The sequence below is a fragment of the Chionomys nivalis genome, chromosome 2, assembly GCF_950005125.1.
Source record: "Chionomys nivalis chromosome 2, mChiNiv1.1, whole genome shotgun sequence".
Lineage (NCBI taxonomy): Eukaryota > Metazoa > Chordata > Mammalia > Rodentia > Cricetidae > Chionomys > Chionomys nivalis.
In genome coordinates, this window is record NC_080087.1 from 26,399,115 (window position 1) to 26,423,552 (window position 24,438).

The 24,438-nt window shown below is 36.6% G+C and overlaps 1 protein-coding gene across 1 annotated transcript in view; it reads right to left on the bottom strand.

The window, feature by feature from the left end:
• Vta1 (vesicle trafficking 1) overlaps positions 1-24,438 on the bottom strand; it is a 62,128-nt gene that overhangs the window by 26,198 nt on the left and 11,492 nt on the right. The window contains exons 2-4 of the mRNA XM_057763181.1: positions 12,455-12,549; positions 9,333-9,460; positions 8,543-8,618 (exon numbers count right to left, since the gene is read on the bottom strand). Coding sequence (XP_057619164.1) covers positions 8,543-8,618; positions 9,333-9,460; positions 12,455-12,549 — 299 coding nt within the window. The remainder of the gene's footprint in view (positions 1-8,542; positions 8,619-9,332; positions 9,461-12,454; positions 12,550-24,438) is intronic.

Genomic DNA, 24,438 nt, shown 5'->3' on the forward strand with positions numbered 1-24,438 from the left:
GAAAACTAAACCGAATGCTGGGAGAAAGAAGGGCAGAGTCAGAGAGAAGCCATGGAGCCACCTCCAAAGACAGACATGCTAAAATCTTGCTGGTACGCCACAAGTCTCGTGGTAAAATATGAAATAATGGAGATGGGTTAATTCTATATGTAAGAGCTTGCTAGCAATACACATAAGTGATTGACCAAGAAATGATTTAATACAGTTTCTGTGTGACTATGTCGGGGGGCTGAGCAGCAGGGAACCAATAAGTGACCTTACCACAACAAATTGGCACCCAATATGGCTAACTAAAAATCAACTTAAAACCTGAAAGCTTAAAAAGGAATCCTAGACAGAAAAGAACAGAGTTAAGCATGGTTTGATAGTGGCATTTTCTTGGGTGGGTTCTATTTGTCGGAAGCAAGAAGAGGCATGGCTCCTTTAAGAGAGGTTTTCCTGATTTAGTGGTAGCAGAAAAAAAGCTGTGCTGGTTTTGAAAAAGTGGTAGCTTCCTGGTTTGCCAGCACAAATGGCTCTGGCTCTTTCAGGAGGTCTGGCCAAGGAGCTTTTAGATGGGTTTTGTGAGCAGAGTGCTACAACTTGCTTAATGGACAATATAGACTTGTTGTATACCTGGAACTGGGGCAATATATACAGCTTACAGAGGTGGTGAACGAACTTCCACCATGTTGGACTGTGCAGAGCAAGCAGGAAGAACCGTATATACCCCAGTAATGCCAAAGCTTAGGGTTTTAAGAAGTGCTTAGCATTTTAAGAAGCTGTCCTGGCCAGTAAAGAATTATAAATACACAATAAAGACAAATTCAGACATAAAAGACCTCTAAATGAGACACAGTGTGTTTAATAAATATATGTCAGTGTGGGAGAGAGAAGAAAAAGAGTATAGTTATAAAAAGTAAGTGGTTTATAAAAAATAAATAAAACAAAGTTTTTAAAGAGACAGAGTAAACTTGTAAAAAAAAGTAATAGAGTAAGAAAAATAAGCCACATAAAGATGGAATACACACAAAGAATCTGGATTATGTATTACTGTGTTTTCTTTGAATTTTTTGACTGTGAAGTAGTTAAGTACCGGGAGACATTTCATTGTGTGGGCTGCTAAGCTAAATCAACACACACACACACACACACACACACACACACACACACACACACATCTTAAAGGTATCTTAATTTCAAAATATGGATCTAAGGATATGCTGCTTTAGAAAAGAGGTTCTTCTTTTGTTTGCACAGAGGATGAGAACCTGTGGATTCATTCCAGGCTAATGTGGTTTGATGGACTAAGACGCCCTGGAAGGTCGCTTTGAACACCCTTCAAAAAATTACTTTGCCCAATAAACAGCAGGAAGTAGTTTGGAAAGAAAGACACCCATATTCTCAAATATTGTTTATAAATATTTCTTTACATTTAAAGGGGGATATGCTATAAAGATTTGCATTGGTATGAATTTTGGTTTATTGATACAAATTTAAATTAAGGTTAATTTGTTAGATATATATATTTCTGCTCTTAAGGTATTGTGTTTGTACAGCTCTTCAAAATGTAATGTATAATTAAAAAATATAGGTTACTAGAGAATTATCTATAATAATCAAGCTTCTAGTCTTGTTAGTTAGGTTTTCTAGATATATAGAGATATATTTTAGTTAGATAGGTATTCTTCAAATCTTTCAAAGACCTTCAGAATATGGCATTTAAAATGTTTTAAGAGTTTAAGACTTTTCATAACTGTGAGACACATATGCTCCTGGCAGCATCAATCTACTTCAAGAGGAAGACGGGTATGGAGTTTGCTAGCCATTTGGGCAAGAAACTGCTCTTATCTGGACTGCTTAATGGTATGCTGTGTGGACTGAACATGCAAGACCCACAGAGAAATAACTGTTGAACTTGCCTAAACATGAGATGACCCTTTGGGGTTCCTGCTTTATGAAAGAGTCTGCCACACATTCTGCTGGATACAGAAGAAAGTGACTGACACTGCCAATGTAGGTGGAACTGTCTTTGAAATTTCTTGCTTAATGGAAAAAGTCTGCTGGATACTATGCGCCTGTAGGCTGAAGATGGATGCCCCAATGTTACAGAAGAATTTTGGGTGACTGTCCAGGCAGTGATATGTCTCTGTCATTTCTAGAGTTTTAGAAGTTGCTTACAATGTGTTTCCTATTTACTTAGGTAACATCATATCCTTCTGGAGTCTTTGGTGAAGTTGAAGTTATAATTACAGTTTTAATTACAGTTTTCCTTACTTATAATAAAAGATAAAGTAGATATAAATATTATAACTGTAATTCTTGCTTGATACCTATTTTATTGTATATAATTTTTCTAAGTTAAAGTTAAAACCTTCCTTCTTATTTAAATAGAAATGGGAAGGTGATATGGGATTCCCCTCTGTATGCTGTGATTACCATTAATGAATAAAGAAACTATTTTGGACCTACAGCAGGGAAGGACCTAGCTAGATAGGGAAAACTAAACTGAATGCTGGGAGAAAGAAGGACTAAGTCAGAGAGAAGCTATGGAGCTGCTGCCAGAGACAGTTATTTTGAAACCTTGCCAGTAGGTCATGAACCTTGTGGTAAAATATAAAATAATGGAAATGGGTTAATTCTATATGAAAGATCTAGCTAGCAATATGTTTAAGTGATTGGCCAAGCAATGATTTACTTAATAGTTTCTGTGTGATTATTTCGGGGGGCTGGGCAGCCAGGAACCAACAAGTGGCTTTACCACAACAGAGATTTAATTAAAAACAAAAAGCAAATTTGTCCCAAACTTGCAGAATTGGAAAGGACAATATAGCCAGTTTCTGGCACATATGAGATTTCACACTGGGGACAGCCCCAATGACCCATCTTTGCCTTTTGTTCTTCCTCCTTGACTTTTTGTCTAGATTCAACATTACAAATATTGTCATTAATTACTTTAACTGCTTTAATCAACATTAATGGAGTTTCTGAAGACTTCTATACTCATCCTATACTAAAAGCCACTTTTTATTCACTCTGTACTTCCTGCACTCCGAGACTTCGTTGCATCATTGCTTTAATCTCCATTTGTATTTAGTTTACTAGTTCTCCAGGTGTCCTGATTTTCTTTTTACCTTGATGACTTTGCAATAAGTCCTTTATACTGGCTTGTTCTTCTTAAACAGGCCTGGACTACCACCAATTAGTTCTTTAGATACCCCCTTTTCCCCATTTAACTTGGATTCTCTGATCTAGGGTGAGGGTTTGAATCAGAATGGGTCCAGAGACTCATATGTAATGTGAGATTTCCTTCTGTATATGTGTTGTTTTTGGTTTGGCCAATGGCATTGGAAATCTGAACAGAGATAGATAAAGAGAGTAGGCAGAGTCAAGGAGACCCCATGTAGCTGCCTAAGGAGAAAGCCACCACTGGAATCTTACGGGAAGACCATAGCCTTATGGTGATACATAGATTAACAGAAATGGGTCAATTTAAGATATAAGAGCTTGCTAGGAATACACCTAAGCTATTGGCCAAACAGTGTTGTAATTAATAGAGCTTATGTGCGATTATTTAAGTCTGGGCAGCTGGGAAATGAATATGTAGCCTCCGTTTACACATATGTCTGCTTAGTTCCCAGTTGAAGAACTGCTTATATAGGATTCGTAAGGAAGGTAGGGCGATTAAAATTAGGATTACAGCTGGTAAGATGGTTCAGATAGTTTCTACTTCTTGGGCATCTATAGTACTGGTATGAGTTAATTTTGTTGTTAGTATGAGGGTAGGAGCTGTGTCCTTGTAGGAGGAGGTATGCAGCTAGGGGTAGGCTTCGAGGTTTCAAAGGCCCAGGCCAGGCCCAATTTTGCACTCTGTTTGTGCCTGTTGCCTGGGTCATGATGCAAAGCTCTGAGCTTCAGTTCTAGGACCATGCTTGTCTGCTTCCAGCCATCATAATAATGGACTAACCCTCTGAACTGTGAGCAAGCCCCATTTAAATACTTTCTTTTAAAGTTGCCTTGGTCATGTTGGCTTTTGACAACAACATATAAAAAAGTCCCAAATTTACATCTTTTCAGACTATTTCAAATCTCAAGACTGGGCATACCTAACTCAACATTTCCCTTTTAGGGTTATTAGCCTTCCCCTACCTCATCTTCCATATAGTTTTGATATTTACAACAATATATGAGGGACAACCACATTTTAAAACCTAGTAAAAAGCATCAGATTGGAGAAAACCTTTTAATTATGGAATATTTTCATTTAGAATAAGTTCCTTGTATTCCTAAATTAATAAACTTATAATGATCTCATAGACCTCAGAGTTGTAGTTCAACTGACATTAAGCCACTACTATACACTAAATCTATTCCTTCAATTCTGATGTGTCTTAATGGCAGTTCTCCCTTTTTTGTTATTTGCTATTATTCTAAGGCACTAGTGAGGCTAGGCTTAAACTAGGTTGGCCTGGAACTCATGATCCTCTGGCCTTTGCCTCCCGAGGGCTATGATTAAAGTATGCTACCACAAGTGGCTTGCAACACCATTCTTAACAGCTGCTCAAGACCAAGCTTCCAGTCATGCTCTTATCACCTACTTCTATCAGAAACACAGTCAGAAGCCAACTACTTATCGTCATAACCACCACTGAAAATTCAGGTCTGAACAAGTGATAGCTCTCATATTGACTATGTAATATCTACTTTCCCTATTTAATCTTTGTCTACCACCCTGAAAATAGTAACCTGAATAAAGACAATTCTTAACAATTATTCTGAACTCCCCCTCCGCAGTATCTTCTATTATTCTCACTGTTCTTAATTTCCATTCAGTCAGAGAATTTCCCTTGCTACCTCCCAATTATGGATGTGCAGTTTATATTAGCTCCAGAATCATTACAGAACTTGATAAAAAGGATGAATTTCATCTAAAATTGTCTCTTTCTGGACTATCTATGTGATTTTTCCCCCTTATTGCCTTTAAGGATTTGTTAAAATGTTGCCTGATTCTCAGTGAAGCCTTCCTCAAATCAACTTGCTTACTTATTCCTACCTTCAATTTCTCAAGCACAATGATTAAAGTGTAGCAGTAAACGCTTTTTGTTAAACCTAAATACACATTCTGATTTGGGGTTGAGGACAGTGTTGAAGATATATGTAAGATCCCCAAGTAATAAAAAGAAGCGGAAAAAGAAAAAAACCTCCTGAGAAGGAATTTACAGCTTTCAGGACATTTTTAAAGCAGTGATAACAAAAGACTAATAATCTCTTAGTGCCTACAGCGCATTTACCTCTGGTCCCTAAAATATGTATGATACCTATTGTTTGTATGATAAGCAACAGATGTCAATATAGTACCAGCAGCAATGAAATATAGTGAGAAATACTTGAGACACAGCTATAAAAATTGTTTTAATAATGACTATATTGCGAAGCACTTCTAATTACTTTTACATATAATTCCTGAGAGGTTTAGACAAAAGTTTTATAGTTGCAGAATTTTCAAAGCAACCATAATCTCACAAAACAGATTAAAGAGAGCAGAATTTACTTAAAAAATACTTAAATAATAAATAACCCACATAATTTATCCACTCTATTATCATAGCATTGTTATGTATGTTCGAATTAGCTCAGATTTCCAAATAACATATGGATGTTAACTATATAATAATATAGTTTTATTAAACTTATGGGAAAGTTTTAATGACAATATATATTATATACAGGTAGACACATTCTTTCTAGTCACGATATTTCACATATCTTGGAATCATATTTCTCAAATGGAAGACAATCTCCTCCACCACAGACATCAAGATCAGGAGTATTTACACACAGCAGTACTATCTGCTCCACAGCATAACATTGTGTCAGCTGCACCGGTAATTCCTCTGCTGTTACTTCTCCCAAGGCAGAAGATCTAATCTAAGACTCATGCATTATTTAGTCATATTTAGTAATCATGTCTATTTATTTTCAATCTGATAAAGACTTTTTCCTGACCCTGACATAAAAACTGCTAGCACAGTTATAAAATGTCTATTGATTAGATCTGTTAGATGTTTCTTCATGTTTGGCTCACATCATATATTTTGAACAGCACTGCTAAAATCTATTTAATATTGAATAGGATAATGGTGATGTTGGTTTGCTCCAATACTAGTGACACCATGTTTCATAACTTGGTTAAAGAGGTTCATGTGTTTTCCTTATAATCTTACTGTTTCTCTCTTTGAAGCAATTAAGTAATCTGAAGGGAGATAATTAATAGTATTTAATGCTATAAAGAGTTTCTCTGTTTTTCCATTATTCACTCATTTTATTATATGGCCCCAATGATTTATAAAACATAGGTTATTGTCCACTGTTATTAGACTTGCACTGATGTCCACACTTTTCTTCTCCATTCTCCTCCTATTCCTTTATTTACTTACTAATTTATTTATTTAGAGATAGGGTCTAAACATAGCTTAGGTTGGTCTCCAACTTGACATCTTCCTACCTCCATGTTCCACATTCAGAATCACAGGTGTGCACTACCATGTCCAGAGGAAGCTGTCCTTTATACAGACAATGTGGCCCCTTTAAGGTGTCTCCTGTGTCTCTTGATTATGACCACGCTATGCATTTTTTTTTTGCACAAGAAGGTCTAACCTAATGCAGTGCTTTCCTGACCTGAATTCTGATTCAGTCATTTTTATAAGAGTACTGGTTCCTGTTACAAAAGACTGCTACTGAGAATGAAATCGGGTACTTAGGGTGTTCTGTGGTACTGGCACTTCATTGTTTTAGACAGTCTTGGTATAGAGAAATAGGAAATAGGCAGTATATGCTTTTTACATATATTACATACACATTGTCAATACATATTCACAAAAACATGCAAATTATGTACATAAAACAACATATACACATATGCATAAATGTGTATATATAAACCAATCTATTCAGAAGCATGAAGTAAGATCCTCTAATTTTGCAACACAATATACTTCTCTCTCTCCTCTTGCACTTAGTTTCTATCACAGTGAAAACCTGCTTCCTTCTGTTTTTACCCATTTGTTCAATCCCAGGGTAGAGCAAGCCACTTTATAACTGCCAAATTACCCCAGATAAGCCTATAAAGAGTTCAATACTGAAATTTTTGCAATAAAGATGACATATAATTTGTAATGTATAAATGTTATGCATATTAATTATTATTTTGATAAACAGATGTTGGCCTAAATAATACTTCTCCCAAAATACATATTTCTAACTAATAACGTTCCATTATAGCCATTTCCAAATCCGTTTCCCATGCCCTCCTAAAAAAGTCCTTAAAAGTACTTTTCTTTTCTTTCCTGTTTTTTTTTTTTTTTGGTATTAGAATAAACTTTTCTATTAGCTACATATTATACACAGGCAAACATGCAAAGCATACCATTTGATTCTTCTTTTGACCAGCATTTCTACAAAATGTATCCATATTCTAGGCTACATCACATGTCAATTCTGTATCATACTGAATAACACCACAATTTTGCATATCAATTGCTGAGATGTAGACATCTCAGTTGTTTTCAGATTTTGCTATTATGAATAAATTTCCAATGAGTAAGTTCTTTTTCTAGACATAAGTTTTTATTTCTCTTGGGTAAGTACCAGAAAAGGAAGTGCTGGTAGAAGAGGTGGGAGTGTGTTTAATTTTATAAAACCTGCCAATTCTTTCCACTAAGTAGTTACAACATCTAACATTTTCACCAAGCACAGTTTGAAAGATCTGGTTTTACTTCGTTCTAAACATTTCAGGGGCCAGTATTTGTTTGGATGAGTTTAGTGATTGCTAAAGCTATTGGTTTTATTTTGTGTTGTGTGTGTGTGTTTTTTCTTTTTAAATCAGTGACTGAGTAGGTTTTAAAAATCTCTAACTATAATTCCAATTTTTTAAACATTTTGTACTAAGTATTTCATATAATTTGAAAATCTTGTTATGTGGTATACAGACATTTGTGTCTATGCCATTTTCTTCATGAACTGAAGGAAATGTCCTGACTGCTAAGAAATGTCTCATGTAATATGAGACAGGAAAATGTAGAAGCTTACTTTGCTTAGCATTGCTGCTTGGCTTTTGGTGACTTAGTATCTGACATGAATGTCCTTTTGTACACTTTTACTTTAGGAAGGGCAGCTAGTACCCCTAACTGCTGAGCTGTCTCTCCTGCCCCATCTTCATCTTTGTCAAGTGAATAATGGTATTGATAGGATTTTGATGAACAATTTTTTATTTCTGCTTTTCTTTTGTTCCATTCTTTTTCTTTAAGCATTTGTATTTACAATTACATTACCTTCTTGTTTCTTTTTCTTTTCTTTTTTAAGTGGTAAATCAAGCATCTTCCAAAGCATTCCTACCCTATGTGTAAAGTGTTGTTTCATTTGACTTTCAAAATGTAGTTGGAAAAATGACCGTTTTTGCTTCCATTCACACTTCTGACAGACATGATGGTCTGAAGAAACAATAAGACATAAAACAGTAGAAAGCAACACTGCTCCTCTTCAGTTGAGACAGGCACACACTTACCTCATCTGTCAGCTCGCCAAACACTGTTATGACATCGATTAAAAGGCTCGCAGTGTAGAAGGACTTGATCATGTTTCTGGAAGAGAACAGGTGCTCGAATTTAAATTAAACAAACACTGAAATGCAGTCAAGTACCTATAAAAAATATGCTTAAAAACACTGAAATGTGTTGAAATAGACTTTATTTCAAGAACACAAATGGGAGCCCACTGCTAATGTCATCATAAAAATCTAACACACTGGACCTAAGTAAATGCTACAAGTTTTTTTCGTGAAGTTTGATTTAGCAATGTCAACTATTACTGGAATCTATATAAAAGAACAATGTATTTCTATGGTTTTAAATACCATAATAGCGACCAATCAGTCATCTAATTTGGCTAGTACTCTTGCTTGTTTTGTGTATGATTTATTTTTTGAGACAGTGTCTTAGATGTAGCCTCTGTTAGCTTTGAGTTTTTGATGATCTTATCTCGAAATAGCTATGTGCCACCACACCCAGCTAGACTGGTATGCTTTAAAAATTGAAATCATCAGGACAAATTTGTTTTGACTAAAATCAACTCAGATTTTTCACTAACTGTAAAGAGTGGCTAGCTGGGACAAATGTACTGAGAAATGAGTCTGACATAAATAGTCCTCTTGTAACCTAAAAATCACTGTATATTACAGGTCCAAAATTTAGAAACCAATACTCAAGTGGACACAAGTATTCAACTGGAAACTAGATAATTCTGGTCAGAAGTGGCCAAACTTATAAAAAACAATTTTATATTCCTTCCTCACTTACTTGTGAAACCGTCCCGCTCGATCCTCATTGTCTGCATACAAGAACATTTTCAAAGCATAATTTTCCAAATGGGCACAACCAACTATTTCTTGAGTAACAGCTTCATTATCTCCCAGCTGTTTCTTAAGCTAAAATAAAATCAGACACATAGCTCATGATTTTGGGTTCTCAGAAAGGTCTGTTTAAGAACAATTAACTCAAAAAAAGGAACAATTAATTCTAGTAATTACTTTAAATAAATTACTTCACATTTATTCCAATAAAAACTAACAGCAAATCTTATAAAATAGCTCTACTCCAGTCTCCTGTACTCAAACAAAAGCCCAACTTCCTCACAAGGATGAAAACGTAAAGGTACAATGGAGCTTTCAAGATGAAAACAACCAAAAATAAACTTGACAACTTTTGCCAAGTATCCTGGTGAAGAATCAAACCCATCTAACTATTACCCAGCCACTAACAAGTACCCTAAGATGGAACTAGAAACTTCTCAAGCACATAATTTAAAATTTAACTTTGACCTATTTCAGTTTGTATCAAATATATAAAAATAAAATTATGAGCATCACTGTGTCTAAAATAGTGCCTCTAGAGCACAGTGTTTAAAAAAGAGCTCACAGCAAACTAGGAGAGGAATAAAGTGACAAATTCATTACCAGATTATTTTAACTTAGACACATATACTAGGCCAAGTCAATGCAGTTTACAATTATGCAGATTTTCAGTTTGCATCTCCCTCTACTACACAAAAAGTAATTTGAAATAGTTTGAAACTGAAGTAGTTTCTTTTGCTTGTATAGAACCATTAAACTGAAATAAAAATATTTTCAGGAACATCAGATTTAGGCAACCATATCACTAAAATTGCTTTTGTTAGAGGCTGGGGAAAAAGAGTTTAGGATTAAGAGCACTTGTTGCTCTTGCATAAGACATGGGTTTAGTGCCCAGCACCCACACAGTGGTTTACAAAAATCTGTCACTTGAGTACCAGGGGTATCTGATTGCTTCTTATGGATTCTGTAGACACTGTACACATGGGGAACACTCACATACATGCAGACAATCTCTCTGTCTCCCTCTCTCTTTCACACACACACACACACACACACACACACACACACACACACACACACAAATGTGGATTGCCTAAAAGTCTGTCAAAGTAAAAACACTAACAATTAAAACAGAATAATTTAATTTCCAGAAGAGATATATGTAATGTTGGAATTTAAGGTAATTTTGCCTAACCTTACTCTAAATAACAGCAAAAATCCAGCTAAATCCTCATATAACACAATTTATTGTGTTTAACCTGTAAACTGATTTGTAAAGCAGATTTAGTCCTAAAAATTAGTGAAAATAGGCCACTTCATCTTATGCTCAAACAAAAGTATCTCATAAAATCATGAGATATTTGAATGATTTAAAGTATAATGCAAAAAAATATATAAAAAAATAAAGTATAATGCAAACACTGTATCACAGAGATACGTATGTATAATTGTTGCCTTTACCTCACTTGTCGTGAGTGCATACCCTGTGAAGAACTGAGTTCTGCTTAGTCTAAAGCTTTTATCTTAGCTGTTATTACTAGTACTGAAGAAATGCAACCTGTGTAAATGTCTGTGACGGGTGGAACTTTACACATTCACTGTGATGTATGAAAGTTACTGTCATCTTCCACAGCATCACTGTGATGTATGAAAGTTACTGTCGTCTTCCACAGCATCATCTCAAGCAACAGCACTCTGATTCACCTTATATCCATGCAAGCAGCATTAGAAACCAGGGACTCTGGGTAAGTAGACAGTGACAGCCACAGAGGACACTTAATCTATGGCTGCCAATTACAACTAGGCTGTAAGTTCTACGCTGTTGTAGGCTGTAAGTTCTATGTTGATCTAGCCCTTTGATATGAATAGTAACTTTGGAATAATAAAGCAAAACAATGAAAACATTAAAAGGTTCTGGGTTAACATAAATTTTAGTATGTATTACTTTTGTTTCTTTAAGCCAAATAATGCAAGTGATCCAATTTAAAAAAAAAAAACAAACCCAAACAGAACAAACAACCCCCCCAAACCTTCCAAACACAAAAAAATGCCTTAAAACAAACAAACAAACAAACAAAAACAGGAAGCAAGCACACAGCTATCAAACTATCAAAGGAACACTCGGAGCAGATGCTCGACTGTGTCACTGTCTGCCTTTGAGAGATAAACAAGGTGGTATGCTTTTCTGTTGCTGTGGCAAAAACTAAGGAAGGGAAGGGAAGGATTTATTTGGCTTACACTTCCAGGTCACAGTCCATCATTAAGGAAAGTCATGGCAGGAACTGTGAATGAATTCCTTATTGGCTTGTTCTCTGGCTTTTAGGTAGCTCTTTCGACAGTTCAATTCAACCTGCCTTAGTATGACATCACCCACAGTGGGCTGAGACCTGCCGCACCCATTACCATGGACATGCCAACAGGCTAATCTGATCAAAGCAATTCTTCAACTGAATTTCCCTCTTCCTAGTGACTCAGATTGCACCAAGTGACAAGATAAAGTAACCATGACACCAGGATAGCAGGGCACAGGGTCATTGAGTGGACCTTGATTACTAAGACAAGTAATAGTTGGCATTATATTCTTTATTCAGTGACACTCAATCCAAACAACTCAACCTTCTGTTAATCTACCCACACAATAACCTGTAACGTTCCTGCTCCCCCACAGTGAAGAGGGAGACATTCTCATCCACCTCTGTCCAGCCAGGAGAGGAGAGTGCCCTGCCATGAAGAGGATAAGCAACTGGAACCACCTCCTTCATGATTCCTTCCATGAAATATCCCACTTTATTCCAGTAGGAGCCATTTAAGAATTCCTCGGTCAGTAAGCCAGATGACCATGTGAACGAAGTTAAGAAAGGATAAGCAGAAAGCCATCAACAATAATGCATATGCAATGATAACTCAGCTTACTTTACACTTGGAGCTCCCCTGCATACAGTGTTAAGAGTTGTCTTCAGGTATAATGATATTGCTAAGTGTTGCCAGAAGAAGGGCTGAAATGACAGAAGACACATGCACAAAAACACAAAATGAAATGCCATCTAAAACAGGCAGATAGTAACTTACAGCTTCTAACTGATCCATTAGCTTTGATAAAAATTTACGACATTCAGGAGTTTTACTATCAATCTTCATTCCAGTTTGCATAGCATATAAGCGACCTACACAAAAAAGAAAAATAAGTTGCTTTTAAATTTCTATACATTTAAAAAATATCCACCAGTTATTTAATTACATCCATGATTATAAACTTTATAGCATCCATTCATGAGGATAAATTCCATTTGTTAGGATAAAAGTGGATGGGGGAACAGTTTGAATCTTTGATAAAATGTCCACAACCATTTTCTGATCAACCTTAGCTGCTCTATAATCTGGTATTTCCCCTTTTCCATGACATTGATCTCATGGTCCTTGTGTCTGGGCTTCCATGATTGTTGCTCTTGAGGTAAGTAAGTACTGCTGACTGGATACCAGGAGTGTGTGCTTATTGCAGGCTCCTCCCAACTCCCAGAGGCTCAAGAGCCTTTGCAACATATTTTGAGTAGAATACCTAGTTATTCTGCTAAGCATGCAAATTAAGGAAAGACCATTCTTGTTCCCCCAAGTGGTTTGTGGACAGTCTTATTCTTCACAGCCTTGGACTTAACAGCTGAGCACGTCTTTTCCTACACGCCTTTTCAGAACATCCAGAAAGTTGAGGAGTATCTGTCAGTGACAAGGTTTCACATTCTTGAGAGTTGTCTCATGCTTCCCCTGTTGAAACACGCTAACAGCACTGCTTTTTTGACTCTAGGCTTCACCTTTGGTTCAGTTTCCTGGCTTTTTAAATGCTATCTTGTGAGATGGAAGCAGCTGAACTTTTATACTTTAAAATTTTTAAGAGACTGAGTATTTAAAATATTTTTACCTAGTAAGAAATTCAGAACGTATATAAATTTAAAATAAAATTATATTTATTCTGGATTTTACCACAAAATTCTCACCTAAACAATGCAAGAGAACCACTATGCTAACACATTTTTCCAAGTAAGGCCTTCTTTGCTGTCAAAAGGATGTACAATTTAACTTGTGAGTCAAAGCATTAAAGTAAAAAAGACAAGACAAGACAAGACAAAATACAACCCATGTAAAGAATGCCCAACATGTGCCAGATTAGTGGTGCTGATAGTCAACTTGGGCAAGGATGCCAACAGAGGCTTGAGCTAAGATTTATAGGGAGAACTGCTCCAGTCATTTCAATGTATGCTTTCCTTTAAATAAATACACCTTTTTAAAGACTAATAAAAGCATTTGCAATAAGGATAAAGCAAAGACCTCCTTAACACAACAGTTTTTCTTTGCCGAGAACTAGAAATGTTTATGGTGGTGACTATGGGATGAACACACACACACACACACACACACACACACACACACACACACACACACACGTAACGCCCCCTTATGCAAACTCAGCACATCCTGGAGACGGCAGCATTAGTGTTTTCACACGGGTTCTTCCAGCACATGCACACTGGGGCAATTCTCAACTGTTATAATTGGTCTTGTGTTATGGCACCTCCTAGTGGATGAATTCACAAGTTGGGTAAGAGGGAACCAAGTGCCATTTCTGAGAGCTACTTTAAGGTCTGCTTTAAAACAAAGTACCACTATATAATTACATCTATAATTATAATCTATGCAAGAGCCTGTATCTGTTAAACTCACAAAAGCTGATATTAAACCAAAACTTGTGTCAACCTGGGGATTGAAAGTAGCATCTTGCTGCATTTCCTAATGATATTACCTATTTCCTAGATATCTTGGTACTCTACTTTATGAATTAGGACAGCTATCAAAATTAAAACTAAACTGATTTTCTTTGTAACAAACTGGTTTGAAGAATTATTGTTTTTTTGGTTTTCTTGAAGGTGGCGAAGAAGAGGCAGGGACTAAAACAGGGGCTAATGCTAAATTAACACAATACTAATGAACTATAATCCCAGTCTTAGTTCTTTACTTGAGATCAGACAGAACTCTGTCTCATTCAAAGACCCTTCTAGTCCATACTGCTTCATAATCAGCACCTACCAGTGTTCCCTTGGTTCCCCTGCTCTGTCCTAACCCAAACTTGTTATCACTTCAGGAGATCAGGATTGCAGTCCTCAGGATAATAATTATTTTTATTCCCTCACAGTCCACCTATCTTGGGACTTACAAGTTACCTTTAGGAGTTCTGCTGTTATCTAATTTGTAATGTTTCCCCAGAATCTTCTCAACTCTCTCAGGCTGCTCGTGTCCTCTGACACCCAATGCTATCATACCTGCAATGGCCTGTGGATCTCAGGGTCTATTCTTGACCATCTCACACACTTCTGAAACTTTCTTGATTACATGCATATTACTGTAGCAGAGACTGCTAGGTGCTTTCCCATATGCCTGTTTTCCATCTTTTTGCTATAGAGACATGTGTACAGTCAAAGATTATATTTTGCAACATTCAAAACAAAAGTATGGCATGTACAACAACCGAGACTAACACCACAGAGCCAGAAACTGCTGGGAGAGACGTCAGCAAAGTCTCCTTACAGCCATAATGGCGGGGAAGGATCTCATCTTCTTCATTTTTTCCTTGCCATCTAGACTACTACTACTTGGTAACTCAACTCTAGTATTCACTTGGAGTATATGCAACCTTCACAATACTAGCTCTGAAACTCCTTGAGCTTGGGATCCTGTAATTTCATAGAGATGTACAATGACAGATATACTGTTAGCAAGCCTTTATTTTAATCAAGGGAGCAAATCCTTATTTTACTTGGCTCATTAGTTCGTTTTTTTCTGCAATAAACAAGATAGTCTAAATCTAATATAAATACAGAGACAAACTTGTTGTGAGGAGCGGCGGGCTACGTTCCTGGTGCCCGGCCGCCCGCACGGCTAGCTTTACCCAAAATAATTACATGGAAACTGTATTTTTTTAAACACTGCTTGGCCCATTAGTTCTAGCCTCTTATTGGCTAATTCTCACATCTTTGATTAACTGATTTCTAATAATCTGTGTAGCACCACGAGCTGGTGGCTTACCAGGGAGGATCTTAACCTGCGTCTGTCTGGAGTGGGAGAATCATGGCGACTGCCTGACTCGGCTTCTTTCTCCCAGAATTTTGTTCTGTCTACTCCGCCTATCTAAGCTGCTGTCCTATCAAACAGGCCAAGGCAGTCTCTTTATTTAACCAATGAAATTAACATAAAACAGAAGACTCTCCCCCATCATTTCCCCTTTTTCTGTTTAAACAAAAAAGGCTTTCACTTTAACATAGTAAGATTACATATAACAAAACAGTTATCAAGCAAGAATTACAGTTACAATATTTATATCTATTTTATCTTTTATCATAACTAAGGAAAACTATAACTAACAATTCTTCAACTCCATCAAAGACTCCAGAAGGATATAGTATTACCTAAGCAAACAAGAAATAAGCAACTTCCAAACTCTAGAAATGACAGAGACATCTTGCTGCCTAGACAGTCACCCTAAGTTCCTCTGTACCGTTGGGACTGACCTCTAAAGCATTATGTGTTCTGTTCACTCTGCCTTTCCACAAATGAATTACCATCACAAGCTAATGTGCAGCTGCAGTTGTCTATCAAGCACAACTCGTGAATGCAATACTCTGTTCTTCTAATGTTTAACTATATGCACAACTCCAGGCTTCCAGTTCCTTAGCACCTTTTCAATTTAAATTATAATCTGTCTTCTTTCAGCTATCTCTGTAACCAGATTTAATTGTACAATGTATTTTTCTTTTGGTTTTTTGAGATAAGAGTATTGCTCTGACTCTCAGGCTGGCCTGGGACTCACTATATAGCCTAATGCTAGCTTTAAGCCTACAGGTATTTGCTGTGCTTCAGCCTCCTAAGTGCTGGGGCTAGACAGCCATGTCACCATGCCTGTTGTGGTGGCTTGAATAAGAATCTTCTCATAGGCTTAAAGATTTTAAGATGTGTACCACAGTTGGTGGACTGTTTGGGAAGACTAAGAGGTGTAGCCTTGTTGGAGGAGTTGTGGCCTTATTGGAGAAAGTATGTCACTGGCGGCAGGCTCTGAGCTTTCAAAAGCCAATAACATTCCCAACTTTTCTCTCTGCCTCTAACTTGCTGATAAGATGTAAGCTCTCAGATACTGCTTCATCACCATGCCTGCCTATTTGTTGCCGCCGCCGCCTCCGCCGCCACCACCACCACGATAGTCACAGATTCTCCCTCTGAAAATGTTAAGTAAGCTCCCAATTAAATGCTTTTCTTTTTAAAATACATTATTTGGTCATGGTGTCTTTTCATAGCAATAGCACAGTAACTCAGATATCTGTCTACAATATACTTTTCTATGTGACCATCCTATGTGACTATACTTCTACCTGTAAATCTTTTTATTATAGCCCCCTGGCAAAAAATACTCAAATATATATATTTAACTACTCCTTTTCTCTATATTTGTATGAAAGCAGCACAGATCGCTGGCAAACTGTCATGACTGTTAATCTCAAATAAACTTAAAATGTACTTTCCCCAAATACCAAGTTTTATTTTAAACACATTTTAATCTCTTTAAAACATGGACTTCTACAAATACACACAAAAATTAGCACACATTAATTAACTGATTACTATGGAGACACCAGTCAGTATAAGATGATAATGTGTGGCAAGATTTTTCACTTCTGTGTGCCTTTTCTAATCTTCTCTCACAGTATGGACAGCGGACATTACCTTGGGTCACCATTCAAGGACAACAGTTATCGATTTAGACCAACTTGGACAGAACGTGACTATCTGACACAGTTAAAGCCCAGGTAGAGAAGGAGTGACGCTGATTCCTAGACTTACCTTGTCTTCTATAACAGTCCCAGGGAAACGACTGGAAAATTAAGTCAGCACTTTCTTGCTACCATACACGATTTATTGTCATGTGAAAGTTTTAAGGACCTTATTTAGCTTCTGTTATTTACAATATATAGAAAAATGTGTATCTATTTCCTCTGAAGGAAAGATACAATCTATAGAGAGAAATGTTTATCTATTTCCTCTGAAGGAAAAATAACATTGTTTATACTTCACCACTATCATCCAGATTCTCATTCTTTAGGAACACTAGAAACACAGTATAATAATATTTATGGACATGACCTAAACTGCGCCCCCTTCATTTGTGTGTGTATGTATCTATCTATATTACTCTGTACTGTAAAGACATTATTATATAGTAAGATCCTTAACTTAACAATTAGATCCTCTCAAATTCTGAATTGACACTTTTGTACTAGTTATGTGTTGTGAGATATATGATCACACTGTGAACTCTGAGTGTGCATTTGCATTAATTAAACAATCAATCTTGGATCAGGAGGTGGAACCAGCAACTAGTTGATAGAAAGTAATCATAGAGAGTCAGAGGGAGGTTGGAAAACAGAGAGATGTGCAGAAAGTAGTAGGGAGGGACTTTGAGTGTGGTGGTCCTTTTTGGTTTAGAGGTGGAAAAGACTCTGAGACACCAATGAAGAGGGATGGTCAGCTAGTTGCTCCTCAACCTCTCTGAGCTAGCAGGTTTTCACCCCAGCCTCTGACTGTACTGGTGAAGAGTGATAGAGATTTAGTTAAAAACTACATTTGGTGGTGGCAGCAGGAGGTAGATCTAGAGGGATTTAGAGGTCCTGACCAGCTACTGCCTGAGAAGTTAGTCAATAACTGAGGAGCCACAGTTGATGGCTGAAACAGCAGTAGATTCAGGTTCAGGCACAGCGGGTGATAAAATAACACTTATTTGGCTTACAATTTGAAGTTTGGAAAGTGTAATAGAAGATACATTCTTTAATACTAATAAAAATAAGACCTTTAAACTCTTTATGAAAAATTAAAAAATATCTGCAGTCATGTGGAAGGGAAAAAAAGGATCAGTTTCATGAAGAGCTATTTGACACAAGCAATTCATTGTAGAGACAGAAATATGAACATTAATATGCAACACAGGTAGAAGAAATGCACGTGTAGCTAAAGTTGCCAACAAGAAAATATTTCATATTGGAATTTCTTTTAGGAATGGGATGAATAGTCTTTAGTTTCTTGAGATTATAATATAATACACCATTTTCCCACTTCCATGTGCACCTCCATCCCAGCTCTTTTTCAAATTTATGGTCTCTTTTTGTTTGTTTTCATGAATAAATATTATTTGATGATGAGTAATGAGGTATGTTTGCAAAAGGATTAAGTACTTTCCAAACCAACTTTAATTTAATGTGAGGCATTCGGGAGACAAACACTCACTAATCATGAAGGTATGCATTATTCAAAGTTCCACAGACTCTGAAAATAAATGTTCTAACAGGTCTTGCTTATCCAAGAGAAGTGTAAAAAGGTTTAGCATGTAAATACAAAATTTTACACACAGACACACACCAGAAAAGAATAAGGTTTTATTATATCAAAAGAACATGACATTAAATACTATGATATAAATTAATGTTTAAAAACAAAACTTATTTCAAAAGATAGAACTGAAAATACTACACTATATTAAGTTTGTTATAAATACCTGCTATATCATCAGTATTATCCTTTGTGAAGCAACTTCTGAGTCGAACATTGAATCACACTGCAGTTCTTATAGCAGGTATAATTGTACTACTTTCCAAAGTAAAACAACAGTAACAAACTCCTCCCCTGCCAATACACATACACGTTGACCACAAATAAAATCAAAACAAAACAAAGAACAAGAAGATAGAATAAATGAATGTCTACTAAAGGGTACACATTCTTCCTTCATCAGACAAGCATTTTGGAGCCCTTGTAAGCTACAACAACTACTTTTAAGAAAAAGTTACTCTTAACTCCTCCTAAAAGATGAAATGAAAATTGACCTATAAATTAATATATCTAGGTTTTTAATATCTACAAATAAGCCAATATTCACACTTCCATGCTGGATACTAGCGTTGTGTTGACACACTGCAGGCACTACACGACATTTGATTATTAACATGATGCCATAAGCTGGCCCAGCAGGAGCAGGACTGTACTCTATGATACTTTTAAGGCTGAGGTAGACGACTGTCAGGTCCAAGGCTGGCCTGTGAAACTGGGAGATGTCAAGGCCTACCTAAGCAGCCTAGAAAAAAAAAAACCCTGAACAAAATACATGAAGCAAGTTTCCCGAATGTTTTATTTATTTATTTATTTTTGAGACAAGGTTTCTCTGTAGCTTTGGTGCACGTCCCGGAACTAGTTCTTGTAGACCAGGCTGGCCTCGAACTCCCAGAGATCTGCCTGCCTCTGCCTCCCAAGTGCTGGGATTAAAGGCGTGCGCCACCACTGCCCGGCTCAAGTTTCCTAAATGTTATCTAGAGAAAAGCTACAAGCATGGAACAGTTAAACCAGACCAGCATTCCTGGCTCAAGTTTCCTAAATGTTATCTAGAGAAAAGCTACAAGCATGGAACAGTTAAACCAGACCAGCATTCTGCATGGAAACACACTCTCAACTCAGGGGAAAGACAACAGCTCCAAGCCAGGACAATATATCCTCTGGTTGAATAGGGGAAATAAAATTAAGTTTGTCTTTAATTCTTATTTATTTATTTATTTATTTATTTATTTATTTATTTATTTATTTATAGTAGTTATCTAAGTTTGTCTTTAATTCTCATTCATTCATTCATTCATTCATTCATTCATTCATTCATTTATTTATTTATTTATATTAGTTATCTAGCTTCAAAAAGAATGAGTTATAAGGTGAAGGCTAGGGTACTGGCCGGGAGGAAGCTAAGAGAAAGTAGGCCATTGATCTGCATGGCCAAACATAACTAATGTTAGTCAAATACCAGTAAGGGTATGTGCACGGGGAAACTTCACAAGGCCAAAGAATGCACACAGCCTATGTGTCTACCCCTTCCCAAGCATACATACTGTGTTAGAATACATTTATGGCCAGGCGGTGGTGCAGTGGTGGCGCACGCCTTTAATCCCAGCATTCAGGAGGCCGAGACAGGTGGATCTCTGTGAGTTCAAGGCCAGCCTCTCTACAAGAGCTAGTTCCAGACAGGCTCCAAAAGCTTGAGAAACCCTGTCTCAAAACCAAAAAACAAAACAAAACAAAGCAAACAAACAAAAACAAAAAAAACCCAATTATGTTCCAACTAGAACATGGAGAGTCTTGGCTATTTACCCAGGATATTCAGTAGACTCCAAAACCATACTTTAGCAGTTAGACCAACCTGTTCTTAGAGAAAGTCTCTTTTATGAATACTCTCCAAAGGCTATTTTATCCGTTCTTCCCAAAAGAAATATAAACAATAATGGCGACAAACAATGCCAGAAACAAGCAAAGGAACAAAGCACAAAGAGATCCACTGAACCACTAATACCTTGAATATTGGCCAGATAAAATTTTCCAAAGTGTTCTAGGTCCAAGCAAAAATTACTAACCATGTTGGTGTGAAAATGTGATGCATAAAGCAATAAGCCAACAATTCAAGCAGATCAATCAATGATAAAATGATGTAAATATCAGATGAGAGCCAAATACTAGGAGAAAAATATGAAAGTATTTACATAAAAGTAAGGAGAAATGTACACAAAGGGCCTCAAATGTAATGTCTAGAAATAATTATCCAAAGTGAAAAATTCACTTGATATGATTAGTAATAGTACAGTATAAACATAAAAAGAAAAAATGGTTAGTGAGCCTTAGAAATAGCAAGAGAAACCACCCAAAATAAAACTAGGGAAAACCAATCTTAAGGAAGGAAGAAAAACAAACAACTTAAAACCAGCCTCTGGGGGTCCAGGAAAATGTCAAGTGTTTAGCTTCCCAGATTCCCAAATGAAGGGAGCCAGCCAGAAAGGTGTCAAAAACGGGGTGAGGAAAAAAACAAACTGTCATATCCAATGTACAGCAGGCACAAATGCATCCTTCAAAAAGAAAGCCTGAGATGAAAGCGCATGTCCTCACAGCAGAGGTTGAGATAATGTCAGCATCAAACTGAGTTAAGAAATGACATAGTTCTGGGAGAGAAAAGACAACACCACCAGATTTAAAGCTGAGGCTACAAAGGAAGGAAAATGATGAAAATGATATTTATATAGTCAAATATATGAGAGATTAGTTTCTTAATAAAATTAAAACAGAATGGTTAAAAAGTAAAAATGTACTACAGAAAATATGAGATATGTATGAACACATACACGCCAACTATAGGCAAAAGACATGGAAAAACAATATATCCTTCATGGGTAAAGTTTTATATCATAGGACAGTAGATTCTGATGCCTTAATGCAAACTTTACAATAATCACTAATAAATAGAAATCTATTAATCTCACATTGGAAACATTGGAAGAATGATAGAATCCTTAAACAAACAAACAAAAACAAATTCTTGCAGGCTCTAGTGAAATGGCTTAGTGGTTAAGAGCAGTCCAGCTGTTGAGAATATTTGGGTTCTAGTCCCAGCACCTACATGGAAGATCAAAACTCTGTAATTTCCATTTCAAGTCATTCAATGCCCTCTTCTGGCCTTTGCAGGTAAAATCACTCAACGTCCCCCCCCCCACACCACAAAGAGTACCCTAATTATGTACCAAAGAGACAGAAAAAAAACACAAAAACCAGAAAAATCAAATACAAGAATGATACCAAAAATACTCAAGAGAAATGAAAGGATTTCCCTGGGAAGGGGAAATAGAAGAGATCTCCTGGGTACAGTGGGTGTGGGATGGTAGGGGTACGGATAATGAAGGCATCCAGTTGGGCAGGTTGGGGGTAGGACAGAGTGACAGAGAAATGAAAGAGGTGTCTTGATGGGGGGAGTGTAGGGATAAGTCCTGCCCCTTAGGGGGCGTTCGTCTCGGGCTAATGTTTACCTATAAATCTGGTGAATGTGCTTGCAGCGCTTCTTCTGCTTTCCTGGTCTCCGCAGGAACGGTGGTTCTGTAAGTCTATTTCCCCATTAAAGCTGTATATATTTTTACAATCTGTCTGCATTCATTTACGCTGTTACATTTTGGCGCCCAACGTGGGGCTCGAATCCACGACCCTGAGATTAAGAGTCTCATGCTCCACAGGTGAGGAAAAATTGTGGATACCGTCAAAATTAATAAAGGTTCGGTTTGAAGAAGAGAAGCCACTTTGAAAAGATAAATAACAATTCATTCACAAGGATGGCGAGCATACTGATGGTAAGAAATACAGATAGGTTGGGGGCAGGGTTCTTTTCTTATCTCCACAGGAAAATACTCATCTTCAAAGAAATTAAGGGACCCTGAATATTTAATTACTGATGGATGGACACATTTTGTAAGTATTATTTATATATATATATGTCTTATTAAACATTTCTTTATAAACATGTAGAGCTGGTTTTGAAGTTGGACTCTGGCTCAGTCCCTCTCCAATTCCAAGCCTGTTAGTAAGAGAAAAACCCAGAGTTTCTGGAGTTTCTGTCTCATGTCAAGAGCTATGATATAGGACAGAAAGAAATATGAGTTTAGAAAACATCTTTGCTTTTCTTCATATCTATCATACTTTTCATTGAATATATCTATCATGCCTTTCATTGAATATATATATGTATGTCTATATATGTCTATATGATTAATGTTTAAGTTTTTCACAATGAACAATGAGTTTTTCCTGAAGTGACATTTGAAGTTTCCAGGAAGAAGATGGGTCCCCACAACAACAACTCTACCTGACGTCTATATGGCATCATGATACTGATAGCGCTACTACAAGACCTGTTTTGAGTACCAGCTGCACAAGACGATCCCAACTTGGTTAGCCGAAATGGTGCACATCTTGTACAACATTCTGGCCAGACCTCCACAAAATACTCAGAGACTATTTGCAATTTTAAAAGACATTGATCTTGAAATTTAACCATCATTTTACTTTCACAGGACCCCCCAGAAAGAACGCCGCCCCCATGACAGCTGGAAGTAATTCTAGAGAACGATGTCCCCTCTCCCATTAAAGTTTGCCCCTGGATTTAGGGACATCATTTAGGGGTTGGGAGATTGGGGAGGAATTTTATAAGCTCAGGGATCATTTTGAAAAAAAAAAAAAAAAGAAGAGGGAATGATGGGATAATAGATTTATAATTGTGAGTTACTGTTTTTAGACAAATATATTGGTATCGATTCTTGTATATTGATACAAAGTTAAATTATATTGACTATTGTATGCATGCATGTTTCTACCTCTGTTTAAAACATTTTTTATGTATTGACATATATTGTATTGATATATATATATTGTATATATTTACCATATTGCAGTGTACATGTCTACCTCTGATTAAGATACTTATATAATGTTTGTGTATTGATATATATTTACCATATTGCAATGTATATTTGTATAGTGTTTATATTTGGAGGTCAATATCCTCATTTGTTGCACAGTTGTTTATTGTCTTAGTCTTTAAGTTAGATATTGAAAATTATATAGATTAATAGTCATCTAAGTTTGTCATTTATAATTAGACTAATCTTTAGATATATAGAGATTATACTCAGTATAGATAGATAATCTTCAACCTCTTCAAAGAGCTGTAGAAAATGGCCTTTAATCTAACTCAGAGTTTCGTGATAGTGAGACACAATTGCTCCTGGCAACAACGCTCTATTCCCGAGAATGTTGAGCACCAAAGACACTCCACCTGGAGCCTTTCTTTTTGGTAGAACTGGCCTTTGGGCAAAGAAATGTCCATACCTCAACCACTGACAGAGATACAGAGCGTGCATCAATGGATAAAACAGGACTGTCATATCCTGCCAAGACAGGGTAAGATAGTTTTGAAAAGTTCCTTGCCTTTAATAATGGTATGTCTGTTATGTTAGGCCTTAGCTAAAGTTGGTTGACTCAACATTGCAAACGAGACTTTGGGTGATTGCCCAGGTAGTCAGTTGTCTCTGTCAATTGTTGCACATTTTGGATATATCTCGTTTGCTAAGTAATATTTATTCCCTTCTCAGATCTTTGACGGAGTTGAAGATTATATA